General features: G+C 49.0%; 1 protein-coding gene across 3 annotated transcripts in view; it reads right to left on the minus strand.

Annotated features, from left to right (window-relative positions):
• Positions 1-25728, minus strand: part of TRUB1 (TruB pseudouridine synthase family member 1) — a 51665-nt gene extending 25937 nt beyond the window's left edge. The window contains exons 1-6 of one of the 3 annotated variants that reach the window (XM_088479400.1): positions 25537-25728; positions 21136-21228; positions 16616-16671; positions 13710-13791; positions 12331-12403; positions 9905-10044 (exon numbers count right to left, since the gene is read on the minus strand). In XM_088479400.1, coding sequence (XP_088335526.1) covers positions 9905-10044; positions 12331-12403; positions 13710-13791; positions 16616-16671; positions 21136-21228; positions 25537-25660 — 568 coding nt within the window. In that variant the 5' untranslated portion in view covers positions 25661-25728. The remainder of the gene's footprint in view (positions 1-9904; positions 10045-12330; positions 12404-13709; positions 13792-16615; positions 16672-21135; positions 21229-25536) is intronic. The other 2 variants (XM_088479399.1, XM_088479398.1) reach the window with 2 other exon arrangements.
• Positions 25729-26007: the final 279 nt, after the last annotated feature.

Genomic DNA, 26007 nt, shown 5'->3' on the forward strand with positions numbered 1-26007 from the left:
CAAAACCACTAACCCCACTACACCCATCACCTGTATCCCTATGTGCTCTCCATACAGCCAGAACCAATAACCCCAACCCCACTACACCCATCACCTGTATCCCTATGTGCTCTCCATACAGCCAGAGCTACTAACACCAACCCCACTACACCCATCACCTGTATCCCTATGTGCTCTCCATACAGCCAGAACCACTAACCCCAACCCCACTACACCCATCACCTGTATCCCTATGTGCTCTCCATACAGCCAGAACCACTAACCCCAACCACACTACACCCATCACCTGTATCCCTATGTGCTCTCCATACAGCCAGAACCACTAACCCCAACCCCACTACACCCATCACCTGTATCCCTATGTGCTCTCCATACAGCCAGAACCACTAACCCCAACCCCACTACACCCATCACCTGTATCCCTATGTGCTCTCCATACAGCCAGAACAACTAACCCCAACCCCACTACACCCATCACCTGTATCCCTATGTGCTCTCCATACAGCCAGAACAACTAACCCCAACCCCACTACACCCATCACCTATATCCCTATGTGCTCTCCATACAGCCAGAACAACTAACCCCAACCCCCACTACACCCATCACCTGTATCCCTGTGTGCTCTCCATACAGCCAGAACAACTAACCCCAACCCCACTACACCCATCACCTGTATCCCTATGTGCTCTCCATACAGCCAGAACCACTAACCCCAACCCCAATACACCCATCACCTGTATCTATATGTGCTCTCCATACAGCCAGTACCATTAACACCAACCCCCACTACACCCATCACCTGTACCCCTATGTGCTCTCCATACAGCCAGAGCCACTAACCCCAACCCCACTACACCCATCACCTGTATCCCTGTGCTCTCCATACAGCCAGAACCACTAACCCCACTACACCCATCACCTGTACACCTATGTGCTCTCCATACAGCCAGAGCCACTAACCCCAAACCCACTACACCCATCACCTGTATCCCTATGTGCTCTCCATACAGCCAGAACCACTAACCCCAACCCAAATACACCCATCACCTGTATCCCTATGTGCTCTCCATACAGCCAGTACAACTAACCCCAACCCCACTACACCCATCACCTATATCCCTATGTGCTCTCCATACAGCCAGAACCACTAACCCCAACCCCACTATACCCATCAACTGTATCCCTATGTGCTCTCCATACAGCCAGAACAACTAACCCCAACCCACTACACCCATCACCTGTATCCCTATGTGCTCTCCACACAGCCAGAGCCACTAACCCCAACCCCACTACACCCATCACCTGTATCCCTATGTGCTCTCCATACAGCCAGAACCACTAACCCCACTACACCCATCACCTGTATCCCTATGTGCTCTCCATACAGCCAGAGCCACTAACCCCAACCCCACTACACCCATCACCTGTATCCCTATGTGCTCTCCATACAGCCAGAACCACTAACCCCACTACATCCATCACCTGTATCCCTGTGCTCTCCATACAGCAAGAGCCACTAACCCCAACCCCTCTACACCCATCACCTGTATCCCTGTGTGCTCTCCATACAGCCAGAACAACTAACCCCAACCCCACTACACCCATCACCTGTATCCCTATGTGCTCTCCATACAGCCAGAGCCACTAACCTCAACCCCTCTACACCCATCAACTGTTTCTCTATATGCTCTCCATACAGCCAGAGCCACTAACCCCAACTCCACTATACCCATCACCTGTATCCCTATGTGCTCTCCATACAGCCAGAACCACTAACCCCAACCACACTACACCCATCAACTGTATCCCTATGTGCTCTTCAAACAGCCAGAGCAACTAACCCCAACCCCTCTACACCCATCATCTGTATCCCTGTGTGCTCTCCATACAGCCAGAATAACTAACCCCAACCCCACTACACCCATCACCTGTATCCCTATGTCCTCTCCATACAGCCAGAACCACTAACCCCACTACACCCATCACCTGTATCCCTATGTGCTCTCCATACAGCCAGAGCCACTAACCCCAACCCCTCTACACCCATCACCTGTTTCTCTATGTGCTCTCCATACAGCCAGAGCCACTAACCCCAACTCCACTATACCCATCACCTGTATCCCTATGTGCTCTCCATACAGCCAGAACCACTAACCCCAACCCCACTACACCCATCAACTGTATCCCTATGTGCTCTTCATACAGCCAGAGCCACTAACCCCAACCCCTCTACACCCATCACCTGTATCCCTGTGTGCTCTCCATACAGCCAGAATAACTAACCCCAACCCCACTACACCCATCACCTGTATCCCTATGTCCTCTCCATACAGCCAGAACCACTAACCCCACTACACCCATCACCTGTATCCCTATGTGCTCTCCATACAGCCAGAGCCACTAACCCCAACCCCTCTACACCCATCACCTGTATCCCTATGTGCTCTCCATACAGCCAGAACCACTAACCCCAACCCCAATACACCCATCACCTGTATCTATATGTGCTCTCCATACAGCCAGTACCATTAACACCAACCCCCACTACACCCATCACCTGTACCCCTATGTGCTCTCCATACAGCCAGAGCCACTAACCCCAACCCCACTACACCCATCACCTGTATCCCTGTGCTCTCCATACAGCCAGAACCACTAACCCCACTACACCCATCACCTGTACACCTATGTGCTCTCCATACAGCCAGAGCCACTAACCCCAAACCCACTACACCCATCACCTGTATCCCTATGTGCTCTCCATACAGCCAGAACCACTAACCCCAACCCAAATACACCCATCACCTGTATCCCTATGTGCTCTCCATACAGCCAGTACAACTAACCCCAACCCCACTACACCCATCACCTATATCCCTATGTGCTCTCCATACAGCCAGAACCACTAACCCCAACCCCACTATACCCATCAACTGTATCCCTATGTGCTCTCCATACAGCCAGAACAACTAACCCCAACCCACTACACCCATCACCTGTATCCCTATGTGCTCTCCACACAGCCAGAGCCACTAACCCCAACCCCACTACACCCATCACCTGTATCCCTATGTGCTCTCCATACAGCCAGAACCACTAACCCCACTACACCCATCACCTGTATCCCTATGTGCTCTCCATACAGCCAGAGCCACTAACCCCAACCCCACTACACCCATCACCTGTATCCCTATGTGCTCTCCATACAGCCAGAACCACTAACCCCACTACATCCATCACCTGTATCCCTGTGCTCTCCATACAGCAAGAGCCACTAACCCCAACCCCTCTACACCCATCACCTGTATCCCTGTGTGCTCTCCATACAGCCAGAACAACTAACCCCAACCCCACTACACCCATCACCTGTATCCCTATGTGCTCTCCATACAGCCAGAGCCACTAACCTCAACCCCTCTACACCCATCAACTGTTTCTCTATATGCTCTCCATACAGCCAGAGCCACTAACCCCAACTCCACTATACCCATCACCTGTATCCCTATGTGCTCTCCATACAGCCAGAACCACTAACCCCAACCCCACTACACCCATCAACTGTATCCCTATGTGCTCTTCAAACAGCCAGAGCAACTAACCCCAACCCCTCTACACCCATCATCTGTATCCCTGTGTGCTCTCCATACAGCCAGAATAACTAACCCCAACCCCACTACACCCATCACCTGTATCCCTATGTCCTCTCCATACAGCCAGAACCACTAACCCCACTACACCCATCACCTGTATCCCTATGTGCTCTCCATACAGCCAGAGCCACTAACCCCAACCCCTCTACACCCATCACCTGTTTCTCTATGTGCTCTCCATACAGCCAGAGCCACTAACCCCAACTCCACTATACCCATCACCTGTATCCCTATGTGCTCTCCATACAGCCAGAACCACTAACCCCAACCCCACTACACCCATCAACTGTATCCCTATGTGCTCTTCATACAGCCAGAGCCACTAACCCCAACCCCTCTACACCCATCACCTGTATCCCTGTGTGCTCTCCATACAGCCAGAATAACTAACCCCAACCCCACTACACCCATCACCTGTATCCCTATGTCCTCTCCATACAGCCAGAACCACTAACCCCACTACACCCATCACCTGTATCCCTATGTGCTCTCCATACAGCCAGAGCCACTAACCCCAACCCCTCTACACCCATCACCTGTATCCCTGTGTGCTCTCCATACAGCCAGAACAACTAACCCCAACCCCACTACACCCATCACCTGTATCCCTATGTGCTCTCCATACAGCCAGAGCCACTAACCTCAACTACACTATACCCATCACCTGTATCCCTATGTGCTCTCCATACAGCCAGAACCACTAACCCCAACACCACTACACCCATCACCTGTATCCCTATGTGCGCTCCATACAGCCAGAACCACTAACCCCAATCCCATTACACCCATCACTTGTATCCCTATGTGATCTCCATACAGCCAGAACCACTAACCCTAACCCCACTACATCCATCACATGTATCCCTGTGACCTCTCCAGCCAGAACCACTAACCCCAACCCCCACTACACCCATCACCTGTATCCCTATGTGCTCTCCATACAGCCAGAACCACTAACCCCAACCCCCACTACACCCATCACCTGTATCCCTATGTGCTCTCCATACAGCCAGAACCACTAACCCCAACCCCACTACACCCATCACCTGTATCCCTATGTGCTCTCCATACAGCCAGAATCACTAAACCCAACCCCACTACACCCATCACCTGTATCCCTATGTGCTCTCCATACAGCCAGAACCACTAACCCCAACCCCACTACACCCATCACCTGTATCCCTATGTGCGCTCCATTCAGCCAGAACCACTAACCCCAACCCTACTACACCCATCACCTGAATCCCTATGTGCTCTACATACAGCCAAAACCACTAACCCCACTACACCCATCACCTGTATCCCTATGTGCTCTCCATACAGCCAGAACCAATAACCCCAACCCCACTACACCCATCACCTGTATCCCTATGTGCTCTCCATACAGCCAGAGCTACTAACACCAACCCCACTACACCCATCACCTGTATCCCTATGTGCTCTCCATACAGCCAGAACCACTAACCCCAACCCCACTACACCCATCACCTGTATCCCTATGTGCTCTCCATACAGCCAGAACCACTAACCCCAACCACACTACACCCATCACCTGTATCCCTATGTGCTCTCCATACAGCCAGAACCACTAACCCCAACCCCACTACACCCATCACCTGTATCCCTATGTGCTCTCCATACAGCCAGAACCACTAACCCCAACCCCACTACACCCATCACCTGTATCCCTATGTGCTCTCCATACAGCCAGAGCAACTAACCCCAACCCCACTACACCCATCACCTGTATCCCTATGTGCTCTCCATACAGCCAGAACCACTAACCCCAACCACACTACACCCATCACCTGTATCCCTATGTGCTCTCCATACAGCCAGAACCACTAACCCCAACCCCACTACACCCATCACCTGTATCCCTATGTGCTCTCCATACAGCCAGAACAACTAACCCCAACCCCACTACACCCATCACCTGTATCCCTATGTGCTCTCCATACAGCCAGAACAACTAACCCCAACCCCACTACACCCATCACCTGTATCCCTATGTGCTCTCCATACAGCCAGAACAACTAACCCCAACCCCCACTACACCCATCACCTGTATCCCTGTGTGCTCTCCATACAGCCAGAACAACTAACCCCAACCCCACTACACCCATCACCTGTATCCCTATGTGCTCTCCATACAGCCAGAACCACTAACCCCACTACACCCATCACCTGTATCCCTGTGTGCTCTCCATACAGCCAGAACAACTAACCCCAACCCCACTACACCCATCACCTGTATCCCTATGTGCTCTCCATACAGCCAGAACCACTAACCCCAACCCCACTACACCAATCACTTATATCCCTATGTGCTCTCCATACAGCCAGAACCACTAACCCCAACCCCACTACATCCAGCACCTGTATACCAGTGTGCTCTCCATACAGCCAGAATCACTAAACCCAACCCCACTACACCCATCACCTGTATCCCTATGTGCTCTCCATACAGCCTTAACCACTTACCCCAACCCCACTACACCCATCACCTGTATCCCTATGTGCTCTCCATACAGGCAAAACCACTAACCCCAACCCCACTACACCCATCACCTGTATCCCTATGTGCTCTCCATACAGCCAGAACCACTAACCCCAACCCCACTACATCCATCACCTGTATCCCTATGTGCTCTCCATGCAGCCTTAACCACTTACCCCAACCCCACTACACCCATCACCTGTATCCCTATGTGCGCTCCATACAGCCAGAACCACTAACCCCAACCCCACTACACCCATCACCTGTATCCCTATATGCTCTCCATGCAGCCAAAACCACTAACCCCACTACACCCATCACCTGTATCCCTATGAGCTCTCCATACAGCCGGAACCAATAACCCCAACCCCACTACACCCATCACCTGTATCCCTATGTGCTCTCCATACAGCCAGAACCACTAACCCCAACCCCACTACACCCATCAACTGTATCTATATGTGCTCTCCATACAGCCAGAACCATTAACCCCAACCCCCACTACACCCATCACCTGTACCCCTATGTGCTCTCCATACAGCCAGAGCCACTAACCCCAACCCCACTACACCCATCACCTGTATCCCTATGTGCTCTCCATACAGCCAGAACCACTAACCCCACTACATCCATATCCTGCATCCCTATGTGCTCTCCATACAGCCAGAACCACTTACCCCAACCCCACTACACCCATCACCTGTTTCCCTATGTGCGCTGCATACAGCCAGAACCACTATCCTCAACCCCACTACACCCATCACCTGTATCCCTATGTGCTCTCCATACAGCCAAAACCACTAACCCCACTACACCCATCACCTGTATCCCTATGTGCTCTCCATACAGCCAGAACCACTAACCCCAACCCCACTACACCCATCACCTGTATCTATATGTGCTCTCCATACAGCCAGAACCATTAACCCCAACCCCCACTACACCCATCACCTGTACCGCTATGTGCTCTCCATAAAACCAGAGCCACTAACCCCAACCCCACTACACCCATCACCTGTATCCCTATGTGCTCTCCATACAGCCAGAACCACTAACCCCACTACACCCATCACCTGCATCCCTATGTGTTCTCCATACAGCCAGAACCACTAACCCCAACCCCACTACAACCATCACCTGTATCCCTATGTGCTCTCCATACAGCCAGAACCACTAACCCCAACACACCCATCACCTGTATCCCTATGTGCTCTCCATACAGCCAGAACCACTAACCCCAACCCCACTACACCCATCACCTGTATCCCTATGTGCTCTCCATACAGCTAGAGCCACTAACCTCAACTCCACTATACCCATCACTTGTATCCCTATGTGCTCTCCATACAGCCAGAACCACTAACCTCAACCCCACTACACCCATCACCTTTATCCCTATGTGCTCTCCATACAGCCAGAGCCACAAACCCCAACACCACTACACCCATCACCTGTATCCCTATGTGCTCTCCATACAGCCAGAACCACTAAACCCAACCCCACTACACCCATCACCTGTATCCCTATGTGCTCTCCATACAGCCAGAACCACTAACCCCAAACCCCACTACACCCATCACCTGTATCCCTATGTGCGCTCCATACAGCCAGAACCACTAACCCCAACCCTACTACACCCATCACCTGAATCCCTATGTGCTCTCCATACAGCCAAAACCACTAACCCCACTACACCCATCACCTGTATCCCTATGTGCTCTCCATACAGCCAGAACCACTAACCCCAACCCCACTACACCCATCACCTGTAACCCTATGTGCTCTCCATACAGCCAGAACCACTAACCCCACTACACCCATCACCTGTATCCCTATGTGCTCTCCATACAGCCAGAACCACTAACCCCAACCCCACTACACCCATCACCTGTATCCCTATGTGCTCTCCATGCAGCCAGAACCACTTACCCCACTACACCCATCACCTGTATCTCTATGTGCTCTCCATACAGCCAGAGCTACTAACCCCAACCCCACTACACCCATCACCTGTATCCCTATGTGCTCTCCATACAGCCAGAACCACTAACCCCAACCCCACTACACCCATCACCTGTATCCCTATGTGCTCTCCAGACAGCCAGAACAACTAACCCCAACCCCACCACACCCATCATCTGTATCCCTATGTGCTCTCCATACAGCCAGAACAACTAACCCCAACCCCACCACACCCATCATCTGTATCCCTATGTGCTCTCCATACAGCCAGAACAACTAACCCTAACCCCACTACATCCATCACCTGTATCCCTATGTGCTCTCCATAGAGCCATAACCACTAACCTCAACCCCACTACACCCATCACCTGTATCCCTATGTGCTCTCCATACAGCCAGAGCCACTAACCCCAACCGCACCACACCCATCACCTGTATCCCTATGTGCTCTCCATACAGCCAGAACCACTAACCCCACTACACCCATCACCTGTATCCCTATGTGCTCTCCATACAGCCAGAACCACTAACCCCAACCCCACTACACCCATCACCTGTATCCCTATGTGCTCTCCATACAGCCAGAACCACTAACCCCACTACACCCATCACCTGTATCCCTATGTGCTCTCCATACAGCCAGAACCACTAACCCCAACCCCACTACACCCATCACCTGTATCCCTATGTGCTCTCCATACAGCCAGAACCACTTACCCCACTACACCCATCACCTGTATCCCTATGTGCTCTCCATACAGCCAGAGCTACTAACCCCAACCCCACTACACCCATCACCTGTATCCCTATGTGCTCTCCATACAGCCAGAACCACTAACCCTAACCCCACTACACCCATCACCTGTATCCCTATGTGCTCTCTATACAGCCAGAACCACTAACCCCAACCCCACTACACCCATCACCTGTATCCCTATGTGCTCTCCATACAGCCAGAACCACTAACCCCAACCCCAATACACCCATCACCTGTATCCCTATGTGCTCTCTATACAGCCAGAACAACTAACCCTAACCCCACTACACCCATCACCTGTATCCCTATGTGCGCTCCATACAGCCAGAACCACTAACCCCAACCCCACTACATCCATCACCTGTATACCTGTGTGCTCTCCATACACTCTCCTACCCTTGTGCCATCAGCAGCGAGCAGGTGTGGTTTTGGTGCGGGCCCGCCAGCTAAATACAGCTAACACACAGGCAGTGGCAGACATGGACAGACAATGCCGATGCAATTTGAAACTGACCGGTCGCGAGCCAATCAGAGCTTGCAGACCAGCAACCAAACAGGAGCCGCCACTGCTGAATGGCTGGCGGTCTGTGAGCTCTGATTGCCTCGCCACCGGCAGTGCTGTCTCTCGGTCTGTCTACCAATGCACCAGCTGTAATCAGCTGGCGGGACGGCACCAAAACACCACCACTGACACCCGGGCCCCCCTCGGCGGCCCTGACTAGACCGGCCCACCTTGTGTGCGTGACTGGGTGCAGGGGGAGTGGCGGGCCACAGAGGCAGCGCGAGCACCATAACAGCCGCACTCCTGGCACACACGGTGCACGTTATCATACAGTGAGGTGCTTTTCAGGATGAATGGAATGGGGTTATAGGTGAGGACAATGTAAATAAAGGCTGCAGGTTTACTTCAGGCTCCAGACTTTAACCCGGGCAACGCCGGATATCCCAGCTAGTATGTTATAAACAGCCACATCCCCACACCGACAGTCATAGAATTTACCATTTATCAGAGATCTATGCGAGACCTTTCTTACCCAGAGTAAACAGGGGGGGCCGAAAATCAGTCACAGTCAGCTGGTAGACTACCACTGGCCTGGCCGGCTTTGGTGCCACCTCTGCCCCTTCCCTTAGGAGGCAGGACAGTCTCTTCCCATCCTGCTTTAGGGCAGAAAAGCTGAAAAATAAATTAGAATGTCTTAAGGTTTTGTCACTTACTTCAGCCACCACCGCTGACGCCCTACTCGTCACAAACCAGAGATTATCCCCAATAAGTTACTGCGCTGATTTATACGATGTACAAGGCATCGCTAACATGTAGTGCACTAGTTGTACGCCAAAGGCGGTATCACCCACAACTGCATAAAATGTTGTTCTCCATAGATGGTGGGAGGGAATATTGTATCCTATATCACCCACACTGGCCCAGGGGGAAGAACCCTGACCAGACGATGTGCCGCTTATCACCCACACTCAGGGTTGTCTTAACAGCAGTGTGGGCAATGGGCAAAGAAATACACTGGGGCCCCTACCCACCCATTCATGGGAAAAATTTTTTAAAAGGTCAATAAAATTAAACCCCCCTGCATGCCCATCAGACCTCCCACACATGCAGAGACTGGTCTGAAGCCGGCGGATGAAGTGAAACTGGGACTGAGGTGAGTACTCGCGGCTGTAGGGGGATTGGTTGGTGGGCCCCTACAAGCTTCGGGCCCTTGGGCAACTGCCCAACAAGCCCAATGGAAGAGATGGCCCTGCCCACACTGGCCCCGGGGAAGAACCCTGACCAGACGATGTTGCCCTTATCACCCACACTGGCCCTGGGGGAACCCTGACCAGACAATGTGCCGCTTATCACCCACACTGGCCCTGGGGGAACCCTGATCAGACCATGTGCCCCTTATCGCCCACACTGGCCCTGGGGGAACCCTGATCAGACGATGTGCCGCTTATCACCCACACTGGCCCTGGGGGAACCCTGATCAGACGATGTGCCGCTTATAACCCACACTGGCCCTGGGGGAACCCTGACCAGACCATGTGCCGCTTATCACCCACACTGGCCCTGGGGGAACCCTGACCAGACCATGTGCCGCTTATCACCCACACTGGCCCTGGGGGAACCCTGACCAGACGATGTGCCGCTTATCACTCACACTGGCCCTGGGGGAACCCTGACCAGACCATGTGCCGCTTATCACCCACACTGGCCCTGGGGGAACCCTGACCAGACCATGTGCCGCTTATCACCCACACTGGCCCTGGGGGAACCCTGACCAGACCATGTGCCGCTTATCACCCACACTGGCCCTGGGGGAACCCTGATCAGACGATGTGCCCCTTACTGCCCACACTGCCCCAGGGGGAACCCTGATCAGACGATGTGCCCCTTACTGCCCACACTGGCCCCTGGATTTAAAATCGATCAAAATAGATCATGAATGTTTTGTTTCTGGGACTAAATCATACATTTACTAACAGACAATGTTTTTTAAGTGTTTGTAAATGTGTGATTTAGTCCCAGAAACAAAACATCGATGATGATCGATTTTAAATCGATTAAAATCAACCTTTAGTAAATATACCCCCTCAGAGAGTGTGGACCTCATTCAGAGTCGGTCGCTGCGGCCGCACAGTCGTACGCCACCGATGTTCGCTAAACTGCGCATGCGTAAAGTTCGCAGTGCGCGTGCGCAAAGTAGCTGCTACGATCAGAAATTTCTCTCTCCTTGAACACAGCCAGGTCGATAGTTTGAGTGACAGGATGAGGCGTTTGTGGGTGGTAACAGGGGAAGGTGCTTGAAAACGGGGAATGGAGATCCGAACGCAGGCGTGCCTAATTATGTGAACGGCGTTTTATGGGAGTGCATAATTAACAAAGTAGTGTCATGGCACACGTGACATGGGAGGTTTTCACACTGACTAGATCGTAGTGCTTAAGAGAGAGTATGGTCAGCCTTAAGCTCTGCGACCAGCTCCGATGGTTCCCGATGCTCGCGATTAATCCTTATATCCCAGGAGATGACGTGTGTTGTGATTGAGAAGGGGGCGTGATTTAGTCTTACGGCCGCTTCCTACCCTCAGTCGTTCAGCTAACGATCTCATCTTAGGACCGCAACTTGTGATCGCTTAGTTTGCATATCCGGCCCCTTTCCCCTATGACCGTGCGGCCGCAACGACCGACTCTGAATGAGGTCCTGTGTGTGTAATAATACTCCCCACAAATCAGGACATTTATTAAATGGATTTTCACGGCAGGAGCAGCCGGCTCTCCGCGGCACATACACGGCTGGAGCAGCCGGCCCCCCGCGGCACACACACGGCAGGAGCAGCCGGCCCCTCGCGGCACACACACGGCAGGAGCAGCCGGCCCCCCGCGGCACACACACGGCAGGAGCAGCCGGCCCCCCGCGGCACACACAGTCTGTAACTATGAAAAGACTATAATGTAAATCCCACTTACAGTGGGGGAACCTGCATGATATCCCCCGTGAATGTTTTCAGCACGTTCTCCAGGTCCTCTCTAGTGATGTGATCTGTGCAGGAGATCAGACAGGACAGATATACAGACACTGATTAAACGGTACCGGCCAGGGAAACACATGAAACCCACAGTGCACACTATGGGGATAACGGAGCCGCGTTCTTTTCCCCAGGTCTACCATACTAACATACACTATGAGACAAGGTGCCCTTCAAGTCATCAGCACCGGTCAGACTAGTAATGTGGATTACTACTACTTACCTATCCGCACCACCGTCATCCACTGCTGACCGTCCTCAACAACCAACACTGGGACTGGCGGTAACGCTGCCACCAGTCATCGCCAACAGTCAGCCAGTATAGGAGAACACAGGTCGGCTGCTGCCAGATTAGAGGCAGCCAGAATCCCTACATGCCCAGTGCTGCCTGCTCCCTAAAGTAGCGCCACAGAGCGGCTTCTCCCTCCGCTCTCGCTGATTCGGTCCACATATAAAATCCTAACACGGGGGATGGCTGCGCTTAGAATCTCGGCCCTGGCATCCCTAAGGTAAGTAGCGGGGTTGGGGGGCGGGTTAGGGATTAGGCAGTAGGGGAGGGTTAGGGTTAGGCACTATGGTTAGGATTAGGGTGTGGGGAGGGGGAGGTTAGATTTAGGCACTAGGGGGGAGGGTTAGGGTAGGGAAAGGGTTAGGATACCTACCGAGAAGTATCTGCATCCTAACTCTGTCGGCATGCCGACGCTGGGATTTTGACCGCCGGGATACCGCACCCATTCCTGTAAAATAGTTGTGGAAATCACGCATGGTAAAGCGATCCAATCAGAATCCTTCTACCATATGTGCAAACCTCCAGCAGCTACAAGTCCCTAATCCAGTCTGCCGCGGCGGGTGATAATCGCACGTGGTACAGTGAGATAATGGGGTAGAATCATGTTGAAATATATACGGCTACAGATTATGTCTATGAATTGGAATATTCAATATATTTTACTGCAGGAAGCCGACAGCTGATTATTATGAATGGCCTCTATGTACTGACAATGGGACGATGGGAAGTTATTACCAGTAACTGTGAATGGGGAGAAATCCTGGCCCAGCAGGCGGCCGGCACTACAAGCGATGGAAACACAGGAGACACCGAGGAGGAGTAATATATAAACACAAGTATTAGGCCTATATGTCCTTTACACTAATAATAATGGGCTGCAGTACTATACTGTACAGGAAATGTTACATTACACCTATAGATCCCTTCCCTCTCCATATGGTTAACTTCTACAAGCTACGCTGGTCCTTGTGGCTAGTCCCTGACTCCCCATTCTGGCCACAGAACCAGGAAAGAGAAATAGCAGTATGTACCGTAAGGCTTCTCTTCTGTTACAGCCCCAGAGGCGTCCAGCGTATCCGTGGCTTTCCCCAGCTCACCAACAGCTGTGTATTTCTGTAGAGAGAGAGAGACACGTATGTGTGTATGTCCACACGCGTGTATGCTGATAATCTGAGATACTGCATAATGTACAGCTTGTCTACATACATGTGCAATTACAATGAGAATAAACCATGATAACAATTGCTGAATGATATAGATATTTGTCTCCTCTGCACAATGAACATTTCCCCAGAAAGGTCAGGTCATATGATCCAAAGTCAGTGTAAGTGGCCTGAGGGTCAGGTCATATGATCCAAAGTCAGTGTAAGTGGTCTGAGGGTCAGGTCATATGATCCAAAGTCAGTGTAAGTGGTCTGAGGGTCAGGTCATATGATCCAAAGTCAGTGTAAGTGGTCCGAGAGTCAGGTCATACCATCTGAAGTTAGTGTAAGTGGTCCGAGAGTCAGGTCATACCATCTGAAGTTAGTGTAAGTGGTCCGAGAGTCAGGTCATATGATCCAGAGTTAGTGTAAGTGGTCTGAGAGTCAGGTCATACCATCTGAAGTTAGTGTAAGTGGCCTGAGAGTCAGGTCATACCATCTGAAGTTAGTGTAAGTGGTCTGAGAGTCAGGTCATATGATCCGAAGTTAGTGTAAGTAGTCTGAGAGTCAGGTCATATGATCCAAAGTTAGTGTAAGTGGTCTGAGGGTCAGGTCATACCATCTGAAGTTAGTGTAAGTGGCCTGAGAGTCAGGTCATACCATCTGAAGTTAGTGTAAGTGGCCTGAGAGTCAGGTCATACCATCTGAAGTTAGTGTAAGTGGCCTGAGAGTCAGGTCATACCATCTGAAGTTAGTGTAAGTGGTCTGAGGGTCAGGTCATACCATCTGAAGTTAGTGTAAGTGGTCTGAGGGTCAGGTCATACCATCTGAAGTTAGTGTAAGTGGTCTGAGAGTCAGGTCATACCATCTGAAGTTAGTGTAAGTGGTCTGAGAGTCAGGTCATATGATCCAAAGTTAGTGTAAGTGGTCTGAGGGTCAGGTCATACCATCTGAAGTTAGTGTAAGTGGTCCGAGAGTCAGGTCATACGATCCAAAGTTAGTGTAAGTGGCCTGAGAGTCAGGTCATACCATCTGAAGTTAGTGTAAGTGGCCTGAGAGTCAGGTCATACCATCTGAAGTTAGTGTAAGTGGTCTGAGAGTCAGGTCATACCATCTGAAGTTAGTGTAAGTGGTCTGAGAGTCAGGTCATACCATCTGAAGTTAGTGTAAGTGGTCTGAGAGTCAGGTCATACCATCTGAAGTTAGTGTAAGTGGTCTGAGAGTCAGGTCATACCATCTGAAGTTAGTGTAAGTGGTCTGAGAGTCAGGTCATACCATCTGAAGTTAGTGTAAGTGGTCTGAGAGTCAGGTCATACCATCTGAAGTTAGTGTAAGTGGTCTGAGAGTCAGGTCATACCATCTGAAGTTAGTGTAAGTGGTCTGAGAGTCAGGTCATACCATCTGAAGTTAGTGTAAGTGGTCTGAGAGTCAGGTCATACCATCTGAAGTTAGTGTAAGTGGCCTGAGAGTCAGGTCATACCATCTGAAGTTAGTGTAAGTGGCCTGAGAGTCAGGTCATACCATCTGAAGTTAGTGTAAGTGGCCTGAGAGTCAGGTCATACCATCTGAAGTTAGTGTAAGTGGCCTGAGTGTGAAATCATGGAGTCTCACAGGTAACACATGAAACAAAGTCCCACCTCTGTCAAAACAGTACCTTCCTTTAGCACTGATGCGACCATGATGGTACGGTTACTTTGTCTTGGTTTAATAACAATGATATTTGCATAGAAATTAAGAAACAAGAGATGATTTGTGCCATTTTCTGCACAATAATATTCTTGAGATCTAGATTGGGGCTCTCTCTAACAAACTGCCCCTTCCCCACCACACTCTGACAGACTACACAGATCTCACCGAAACATGGCTCCGCCACAACCTCACAGAGTGCCCCTCCCCCACACCCTGACAGACTGCGCATAGCTCATCGAAACATGGCTCCAACACAATCTCACAGAGTGCACCTCCCACACCACATACTGACAGACTGCGCATAGCTCGCCGAAACATGGCTCCGCCACAACCTCACAGAGTGCCCCTCCCCACCACACCCTTACAGACTACATGGATCTCACCGAAACATGGCTCCAACACAACCTCACAGAGTGCCCCTCCCCCACCACACCCTTACAGACTACACAGAGCTCACCGAAACATTGCTCCAACACAACCTCACAGAGTGCCCCTCCCCCACCACATCCTGAGACTACACAGAGCTCGCCGAAACATGGCTCCGCCACAACCTCACAGAGTGCCCCTCCCCCACCACACCCTGAGACTACACAGAGCTCGCCGAAACATGGCTCCGCCACAACCTCAGAGTGCCCCCCCTCCACATCCTGACAGACTACGCATAGCTCGCCGAAACATGGCTCCAACACAACCTCACAGAGTGCCCCTCCCCCACCACATCCTGAGACTACACAGAGCTCGCCGAAACATGGCTCCGCCACAACCTCACAGAGTGCCCCTCCCCCACCACACCCTGAGACTACACAGAGCTCGCCGAAACATGGCTCCGCCACAACCTCAGAGTGCCCCCCCACCACATCCTGACAGACTACGCATAGCTCGCCGAAACATGGCTCCGCCACAACCTCACAGAGTGCCCTTCCCCAACACCAACAGACTACGCATAGCTCAGCGAAACATGGCTCCGCCACAACCTAACAGAGTGCCCTTCCCCCACAGCCCCCTGCAGATGGCCCCCGCTACCCCCTGACATAGTAACCTTACAAATGCGGCCCTCTGTGTGCGGAATTGATGGACAGATGAGAAACGTGTTGCTATATCCTTACCTTGGTCCCGGAGAGCATTACACTCAGCAGCTTTGTACCATCCCCGATGCCAACCACTAAAGGAGAGATTAGGGGAGGCTTAGAGAAGATGACACACAATGGAGGACATCAGTGAGACATGTATTAGTACCGGGATGTCGTTATAAACCCGACACCGGTATCCCGACAGGAAGTACTGGAGTTATGGGGAGGGTTAGGATAAGGCATTAGGGGGAGGGTTAGGGTTAGGCACTAGGGAAGGGGGAGGGTTAGGGAAAGAGGAAGATGGGTTAGGATACTGACCAACAGATGTCGGTATCCTAACCGTGTCGCCGGCATCCCGTAGCCAACCCATTAGTAAAGTCTCTTAGTATGGTGACTTCGGTCAGTCAGGTTTAGGTAGCCTGAGGCTGCTCAGGCCACAATAGCAGGGAGCCCACAAGCTGCACCATAAATGATCCAACAGAAGGAGGAGAGCAGCTCAGCCCCAACCATGCTGCACAGTAATAATCCCCCTCTAACCCCATCTCCTTGCCGCATCCAAGGTCCTGGAGGGAGCACCGCCGCCTTTCATTTCTATGGTGACCGAAAAGGCAGAGCAGAGATGGCCAACCCTCTCCCACCTATGTCCATGTGACGGGTATAGGGGAGAGAGGACAGACATCGCTCCATATACATAGTGGTAAGGCCCTTATACACAGCACATAATAAAGAACGCGAGGGTAAGGGCAGCGATCACATTTACTGGCACCTTCTGGGTATCTGAGCTAGAGAGGAGAGGCAGAGGATCATTACTGGCACATTCTGGGTATCTGAGCTAGAGAGGAGAGGCAGAGGGTCATTACTGGCACATTCTGGGTATCTGGGCTAGAGAGAAGAGGCAGAGGGTCATTACTGGCACATTCTGGGTATCTGAGCTAGAGAGAAGAGGCAGAGGGTCATTACTGGCACATTCTGGGTATCTGAGCTAGAGAGAAGAGGCAGAGGGTCATTACTGGCACATTCTGGGTATCTGAGCTAGAGAGGAGAGGCAGAGGGTCATTACTGGCACATTCTGGGTATCTGAGCTAGAGAGGAGAGGCAGAGGGTCATTACTGGCACATTCTGGGTATCTGTGCTAGAGAGGAGAGGCAGAGGGTCATTACTGGCACATTCTGGGTATCTGAGCTAGAGAGGAGAGGCAGAGGGTCATTACTGGCACATTCTGGGTATCTGAGCTAGAGAGGAGAGGCAGAGGGTCATTACTGGCACATTCTGGGTATCTGGGCTAGAGAGAAGAGGCAGAGGGTCATTACTGGCACATTCTGGGTATCTGAGCTAGAGAGAAGAGGCAGAGGGTCATTACTGGCACATTCTGGGTATCTGAGCTAGAGAGGAGAGGCAGAGGGTCATTACTGGCACATTCTGGGTATCTGAGCTAGAGAGAAGAGGCAGAGGGTCATTACTGGCACATTCTGGGTATCTGAGCTAGAGAGAAGAGGCAGAGGGTCATTACTGGCACATTCTGGGTATCTGAGCTAGAGAGAAGAGGCAGAGGGTCATTACTGGCACATTCTGGGTATCTGAGCTAGAGAGGAGAGGCAGAGGGTCATTACTGGCACATTCTGGGTATCTGAGCTAGAGAGGAGAGGCAGAGGGTCATTACTGGCACATTCTGGGTATCTGAGCTAGAGAGAACAGACAGAGGGTCATTATTGGCACATTCTGGGTATCTGAGCTAGAGAGGAGAGGCAGAGGGTCATTACTGGCACATTCTGGGTATCTGAGCTAGAGAGGAGAGGCAGAGGGTCATTACTGGCACATTCTGGGTATCTGTGCTAGAGAGGAGAGGCAGAGGGTCATTACTGGCACATTCTGGGTATCTGAGCTAGAGAGGAGAGGCAGAGGGTCATTACTGGCACATTCTGGGTATCTGAGCTAGAGAGGAGAGGCAGAGTGTCATTACTGGCACATTCTGGGTATCTGAGCTAGAGAGGAGAGGCAGAGGGTCATTACTGGCACATTCTGGGTATCTGAGCTAGAGAGGAGAGGCAGAGGGTCATTACTGGCACATTCTGGGTATCTGAGCTAGAGAGGAGAGGCAGAGGGTCATTACTGGCACATTCTGGGTATCTGAGCTAGAGAGAAGAGGCAGAGGGTCATTACTGGCACATTCTGGGTATCTGAGCTAGAGAGAAGAGGCAGAGGGTCATTACTGGCACATTCTGGGTATCTGAGCTAGAGAGGAGAGGCAGCGGGTCATTACTGGCACATTCTGGGTATCTGAGCTAGAGAGGAGAGGCAGAGGGTCATTACTGGCACATTCAGGGTATCTGAGCTAGAGAGGAGAGGCAGCGGGTCATTACTGGCACATTCTGGGTATCTGAGCTAGAGAGAAGAGGCAGCGGGTCATTACTGGCACATTCTGGGTATCTGAGCTAGAGAGGAGAGGCAGAGGGTCATTACTGGCACATTCTGGGTATCTGAGCTAGAGAGAAGAGGCAGAGGGTCATTACTGGCACATTCTGGGTATCTGAGCTAGAGAGAAGAGGCAGAGGGTCATTATTGGCACATTCTGGGTATCTGAGCTAGAGAGGAGAGGCAGAGGGTCTTTACTGGCACATTCTGGGTATCTGAGCTAGAGAGGAGAGGCAGAGGGTCATTACTGGCACATTCTGGGTATCTGAGCTAGAGAGGAGAGGCAGAGGGTCATTACTGGCACATTCTGGGTATCTGAGCTAGAGAGGAGAGGCAGAGGGTCATTACTGGCACATTCTGGGTATCTGAGCTAGAGAGGAGAGGCAGAGGGTCATTACTGGCACATTCTGGGTATCTGAGCTAGAGAGAAGAGGCAGAGGGTCATTACTGGCACATTCTGGGTATCTGAGCTAGAGAGGAGAGGCAGAGGGTCATTACTGGCACATTCTGGGTATCTGAGCTAGAGAGAAGAGGCAGAGGGTCATTACTGGCACATTCTGGGTATCTGAGCTAGAGAGAAGAGGCAGAGGGTCATTACTGGCACATTCTGGGTATCTGAGCTAGAGAGGAGAGGCAGAGGGTCATTACTGGCACATTCTGGGTATCTGAGCTAGAGAGGAGAGGCAGAGGGTCATTACTGGCACATTCTGGGTATCTGAGCTAGAGAGAAGAGGCAGAGGGTCATTACTGGCACATTCAGGGTATCTGAGCTAGAGAGGAGAGGCAGCGGGTCATTACTGGCACATTCTGGGTATCTGAGCTAGAGAGAAGAGGCAGCGGGTCATTACTGGCACATTCTGGGTATCTGAGCTAGAGAGGAGAGGCAGAGGGTCATTACTGGCACATTCTGGGTATCTGAGCTAGAGAGAAGAGGCAGAGGGTCATTATTGGCACATTCTGGGTATCTGAGCTAGAGAGGAGAGGCAGAGGGTCTTTACTGGCACATTCTGGGTATCTGAGCTAGAGAGGAGAGGCAGAGGGTCATTACTGGCACATTCTGGGTATCTGAGCTAGAGAGGAGAGGCAGAGGGTCATTACTGGCACATTCTGGGTATCTGAGCTAGAGAGGAGAGGCAGAGGGTCATTACTGGCACATTCTGGGTATCTGAGCTAGAGAGGAGAGGCAGAGGGTCATTACTGGCACATTCTGGGTATCTGAGCTAGAGAGGAGAGGCAGAGGGTCATTACTGGCACATTCTGGGTATCTGAGCTAGAGAGGAGAGGCAGAGGGTCATTACTGGCACATTCTGGGTATCTGAGCTAGAGAGGAGAGGCAGAGGGTCATTACTGGCACATTCTGGGTATCTGAGCTAGAGAGGAGAGGCAGAGGGTCATTACTGGCACATTCTGGGTATCTGAGCTAGAGAGGAGTGGCAGAGGGTAATTACTGGTGGCAGGGTAATTACTGGTGGGGGTCTAAGGTGCACAAGAAGAGGTGAATTATGATGCTACCCAGAGAAAGTAAGGTAAGACCCAACATCTTTTAAATGATCAGTCCCTGAGACCCAAATAATTATGAACCATCTGCGATCACTGGAAAGGTAACAAGACAAGTTAGATCTTGTGATCCAGGAGGTGAAATGTAACCTCTGCTCCCAGCACCCCTCCTCCCAGCAGCCCCTCCTCCCCCCAGCGGCCACCCTCCTCCCCCCAGCGGCCACCCTCCTCCCCCCAGCGGCCCCTCCTCCCAGCAGCCACCCTCCCCCCAGCGGCCACCCTCCTCCCCCCAGCGGCCACCCTCCTCCCCCCAGCAGCCCCTCCTCCCCCCAGCGGCCACCCTCCTCCCCCCAGCGGCCACCCTCCTCCCCCCAGCGGCCACCCTCCTCCCAGCAGCCACCCTCCTCCCAGCAGCCACCCTCCTCCCAGGTGTCTCCTCTACGGCTGGCAGATAAATAGCACAAGGATGCATGGTCAGGGAAGGTGGAGTGTAACATACACACAGGGCGGGAGATTGGGGTAACTCATAGTGACAGGCTGGGGCTGTATAAAGAACAATATAGTCTACGCTTCACCCTGAATTGACGCAAAGCACTATGTCCCAATATTTCTGTATAGTTATATATACTCTGTGAATAATGAGTTACCCATCACTCCGGAGGCGGTGCAGTCCAGGGTCCCTCCGTGCCCAATTTTCAGGGTCTGTTTCCTTTTCTTTGTTTGTTCTTTTAGGCCGGCTTCTAGAAAATGGACAGTAGACACCCATAAAACAATCCCTCCAAATACAGGGGACTATTACCCACCATAGACGCTGTACACTGTCCCCACCATAGCGCTGTACACTGTCCCCACCATAGCGCTATACAGTAACCCAGCTGATATATTACTCCGTAGCTTCCGTCTGGTCACCTGATACAATCCCTCCATATACAGGGGACCCATAGACGCTGTACACTGTCCCCACCATAGCGCTGTACAGTCACCCAGCTGATATATTACTCCATAGCTTCCGTATGGTCACCTGATACAATCCCTCCATATACAGGAGACTATTACCCATAGACGCTGTACACTGTCCCCACCATAGCGCTGTACACTGTCCCCACCATAGCGCTATACAGTCACCCAGCTGATATATTACTCCATAGCTTCGGTATGGTCACCTGATACAATCCCTCCATATACAGGAGACTATTACCCATAGACGCTGTACACTGTGCCCACCATAGCGCTATACACTGTCCCCACCATAGCGCTGTACACTGTCCCCACCATAGCGCTATACAGTAACCCAGCTGATATATTACGCCATAGCTTCCGTATGGTCGCCTGATACAATCCCTCCATATATAGGAGACTATTACCCATAGACGCTGTACACTGTGCCCACCATGCGCTGTACAGTCACCCAGCTGATATATTACTCCGTAGCTTCCGTATGGTCACCTGATACAATCCCTCCATATACAGGGGACTATTACCCATAGACGCTGTACACTGTCCCCACCATAGCGCTGTACACTGTCCCCACCATAGCGCTATACAGTAACCCAGCTGATATATTACGCCGTAGCTTCCGTATGGTCACCTGATACAATCGCTACTGTTTTTTTATTTTTCGCCATTGAACAGTTTTGATGAATCCTTGTCCTGAGCCTCCATCCAATCAGCCACCTGCTTTCATTCCCAAACTATAAACGAAGACTGCAGACACAATATGGCTGCAGGGAACATGCAGGAGGGGACAGGGGGAGGATACCCAATAATAGCCCCCACCCAGTCCTCAGGGGAGAGAACGTGCTATGTGCTGCCCAGGGCTCCTGTAGCAGCCTCCTCTCCATCTCCCTGGTCTCCTGGGTGCGGGGAGCTGTGTGTTACAGGCTGCGCTCTCTGCTGGGCAGACATAGGGGCAACAGGAACATGTATATAATACACAGATCACACAGAGCTGCGACTACACATGGGTGTAACCTGCACAGTACTCTGCATAGTGCTGCTACTCCCCTAGTGCTGTGCACATTATATCTATATAACACACAGAGGAAGCTCATACATCATGGTAACACACTGCACTGTATACATATATACCTGTACTGACTGGCAGGGACATGTCAATGGGTAATATAATATAATAACAGTAAATATTATTTCCCCCTCTCCCCAGAGTTATACTGCCTAGCAGGAACATAGGAGTGATATAATATAAGTATATATTATAACCATATAAACATATGAATAATATGAGTATATATTATGACCTGAGTAATGTAATATGAGGATATATAATGACATGAGTAATGTAATATGAGGATCTATAATGACCTGAGTAATGTAATATGAGGATATATAATGACCTGAGTAATGTAATATAGGGATATATAATGACCTGAGTAATGTAATATGAGGATATATAATGACCTGAGTAATGTAATATGAGGATATATAATGACATGAGTAATGTAATATGAGGATATATAATGACATGAGTAATGTAATATAAGGATATTTAATGACCTGAGTAATGGAATATGAGGATATATAATGACACGAGTAATGTAATATAGGGATATATAATAACCTGAGTAATGTAATATGAGGATATATAATGACCTGAGTAATGTAATATAGGGATATATAATGACCTGAGTAATGTAATATGAGGATATATTATGACCTGAGTAATGTAATATGAGGATATATAATGACATGAGTAATGTAATATAAGGATATTTAATGACCTGAGTAATGTAATACAAGGATATTTAATGACCTGAGTAATGGAATATGAGTATATATTATGACCTGAGTAATGTAATATAGGGATATATAATAACCTGAGTAATGTAATATAGGGATATATAATAACCTGAGTAATGAGGATATATAATGACCTGAGTAATGTAATATGAGGATATATAATAACCTGAGTAATGTAATATAGGGATATATAATGACCTGAGTAATGTAATATAGGGATATATAATGACCTGAGTAATGTAATATAGGGATATATAATAACCTGAGTAATGTAATATAGGGATATACAATGACCTGAGTAATGTAATATGAGGATATATAATGACCTGAGTAATGTAATATAGGGATATATAATAACCTGAGTAATGTAATATGAGAATATATAATGACCTGAGTAATGTAATATAGGGATATATAATAACCTGAGTAATGTAATATGAGGATATATAATGACCTGAGTAATGTAATATGAGGATATATAATGACCTGAGTAATGTAATATAGGGATATATAATAACCTGAGTAATGTAATATGAGGATATATAATGACCTGAGTAATGTAATATAGGGATATATAATGACCTGAGTAATGTAATATGAGGATATATAATAACCTGAGTAATGTAATATGAGGATATATAATGACCTGAGTAATGTAATATAGGGATATATAATGACACGAGTAATGTAATATGAGGATATATAATGACCTGAGTAATGTAATATAGGGATATATAATGACCTGAGTAATGTAATATAGGGATATATAATGACCTGAGTAATGTAATATGAGGATATATAATGACCTGAGTAATGTAATATAGGGATATATAATGACCTGAGTAATGTAATATGAGGATATATAATGACCTGAGTAATGTAATATAGGGATATATAATAACCTGAGTAATGTAATATGAGGATATATAATGACCTGAGTAATGTAATATGAGGATATATAATGACCTGAGTAATGTAATATAGGGATATATAATGACCTGAGTAATGTAATATGAGGATATATAATAACCTGAGTAATGTAATATGAGGATATATAATGACCTGAGTAATGTAATATAGGGATATATAATGACCTGAGTAATGTAATATAGGGATATATAATGACCTGAGTAATGTAATATAGGGATATATAATGACCTGAGTAATGTAATATGAGGATATATAATGACCTGAGTAATGTAATATAGGGATATATAATGACCTGAGTAATGTAATATGAGGATATATAATGACCTGAGTAATGTAATATAGGGATATATAATGACCTGAGTAATGTAATATAGGGATATATAATGACCTGAGTAATGTAATATGAGGATATATAATGACCTGAGTAATGTAATATAGGGATATATAATAACCTGAGTAATGTAATATGAGGATATATAATGACCTGAGTAATGTAATATGAGGATATATAATGACCTGAGTAATGTAATATAGGGATATATAATGACCTGAGTAATGTAATATGAGGATATATAATAACCTGAGTAATGTAATATGAGGATATATAATGACCTGAGTAATGTAATATAGGGATATATAATGACCTGAGTAATGTAATATAGGGATATATAATGACCTGAGTAATGTAATATAGGGATATATAATGACCTGAGTAATGTAATATGAGGATATATAATGACCTGAGTAATGTAATATAGGGATATATAATGACCTGAGTAATGTAATATGAGGATATATAATGACCTGAGTAATGTAATATAGGGATATATAATGACCTGAGTAATGTAATATAGGGATATATAATGACCTGAGTAATGTAATATGAGGATATATAATGACCTGAGTAATGTAATATAGGGATATATAATGACCTGAGTAATGTAATATGAGGATATATAATGACCTGAGTAATGTAATATAGGGATATATAATGACCTGAGTAATGTAATATAATAGTAACATAATATATAATGACATGAGTGATATAATATAATAGTAAGATAATAATACATGATGACATGAGTGATATAATATAATAGTAAGATAATAATACATGATGACATGAGTGATATAATATAATAGTAAGATAATAATACATGATGACATGAGTGATATAATATAATAGTAAGATAATAATACATGATGACATGAGTGATATAATATAATAGTAAGATAATAATACATGATGACATGAGTGATATAATATAATAGTAAGATAATAATACATGATGACATGAGTGATATAATATAATAGTAAGATAATAATACATGATGACATGAGTGATATAATATACAGTCACCTCCCAGCAGCCGCAGCTTCAGGCCGCTCAGGAGCTGGGCTGAGGTCGGTCCCCGGGGCTTGTACACCGGGAAGAGACCGCTCAGTGACAGCAGCTTGCTCGCCTTCTCCTTTGCCATAGCCATGCCTGACTCCTGCACTGCCAGCAGCCGCGCACACCAGTGACGTCAGAGGGAGCCGCAGCCCGGGGGATTCTGGGAGATGTAGTTTCATGCAGAGGCATTTGTTCCTCTGGTATAATCAGAGCGCCCCCTGGTGACACTGACTGGGCCAAATTAAGGCTTGTGGAGGTCCCCTCTAATAAGATTGACACCCCGCAGCCACTATGCCCCTTACCGTGCCTCACAGTCCCCCCTGTATGCAACACAGTGCCCCCCCCTGTATGCTACACAGCGCCCCCCTGTATGCTACACAGTACCCCCCCTCTGTATGCTACACAGTGCCCCCCCCTGTATGCAACACAGTGCCCCCC

This window comes from Taudactylus pleione, unplaced genomic scaffold (assembly GCF_031769625.1).
Source record: "Taudactylus pleione unplaced genomic scaffold, aTauple2 ptg000231l, whole genome shotgun sequence".
Classification (NCBI taxonomy): Eukaryota; Metazoa; Chordata; class Amphibia; order Anura; family Myobatrachidae; genus Taudactylus; species Taudactylus pleione.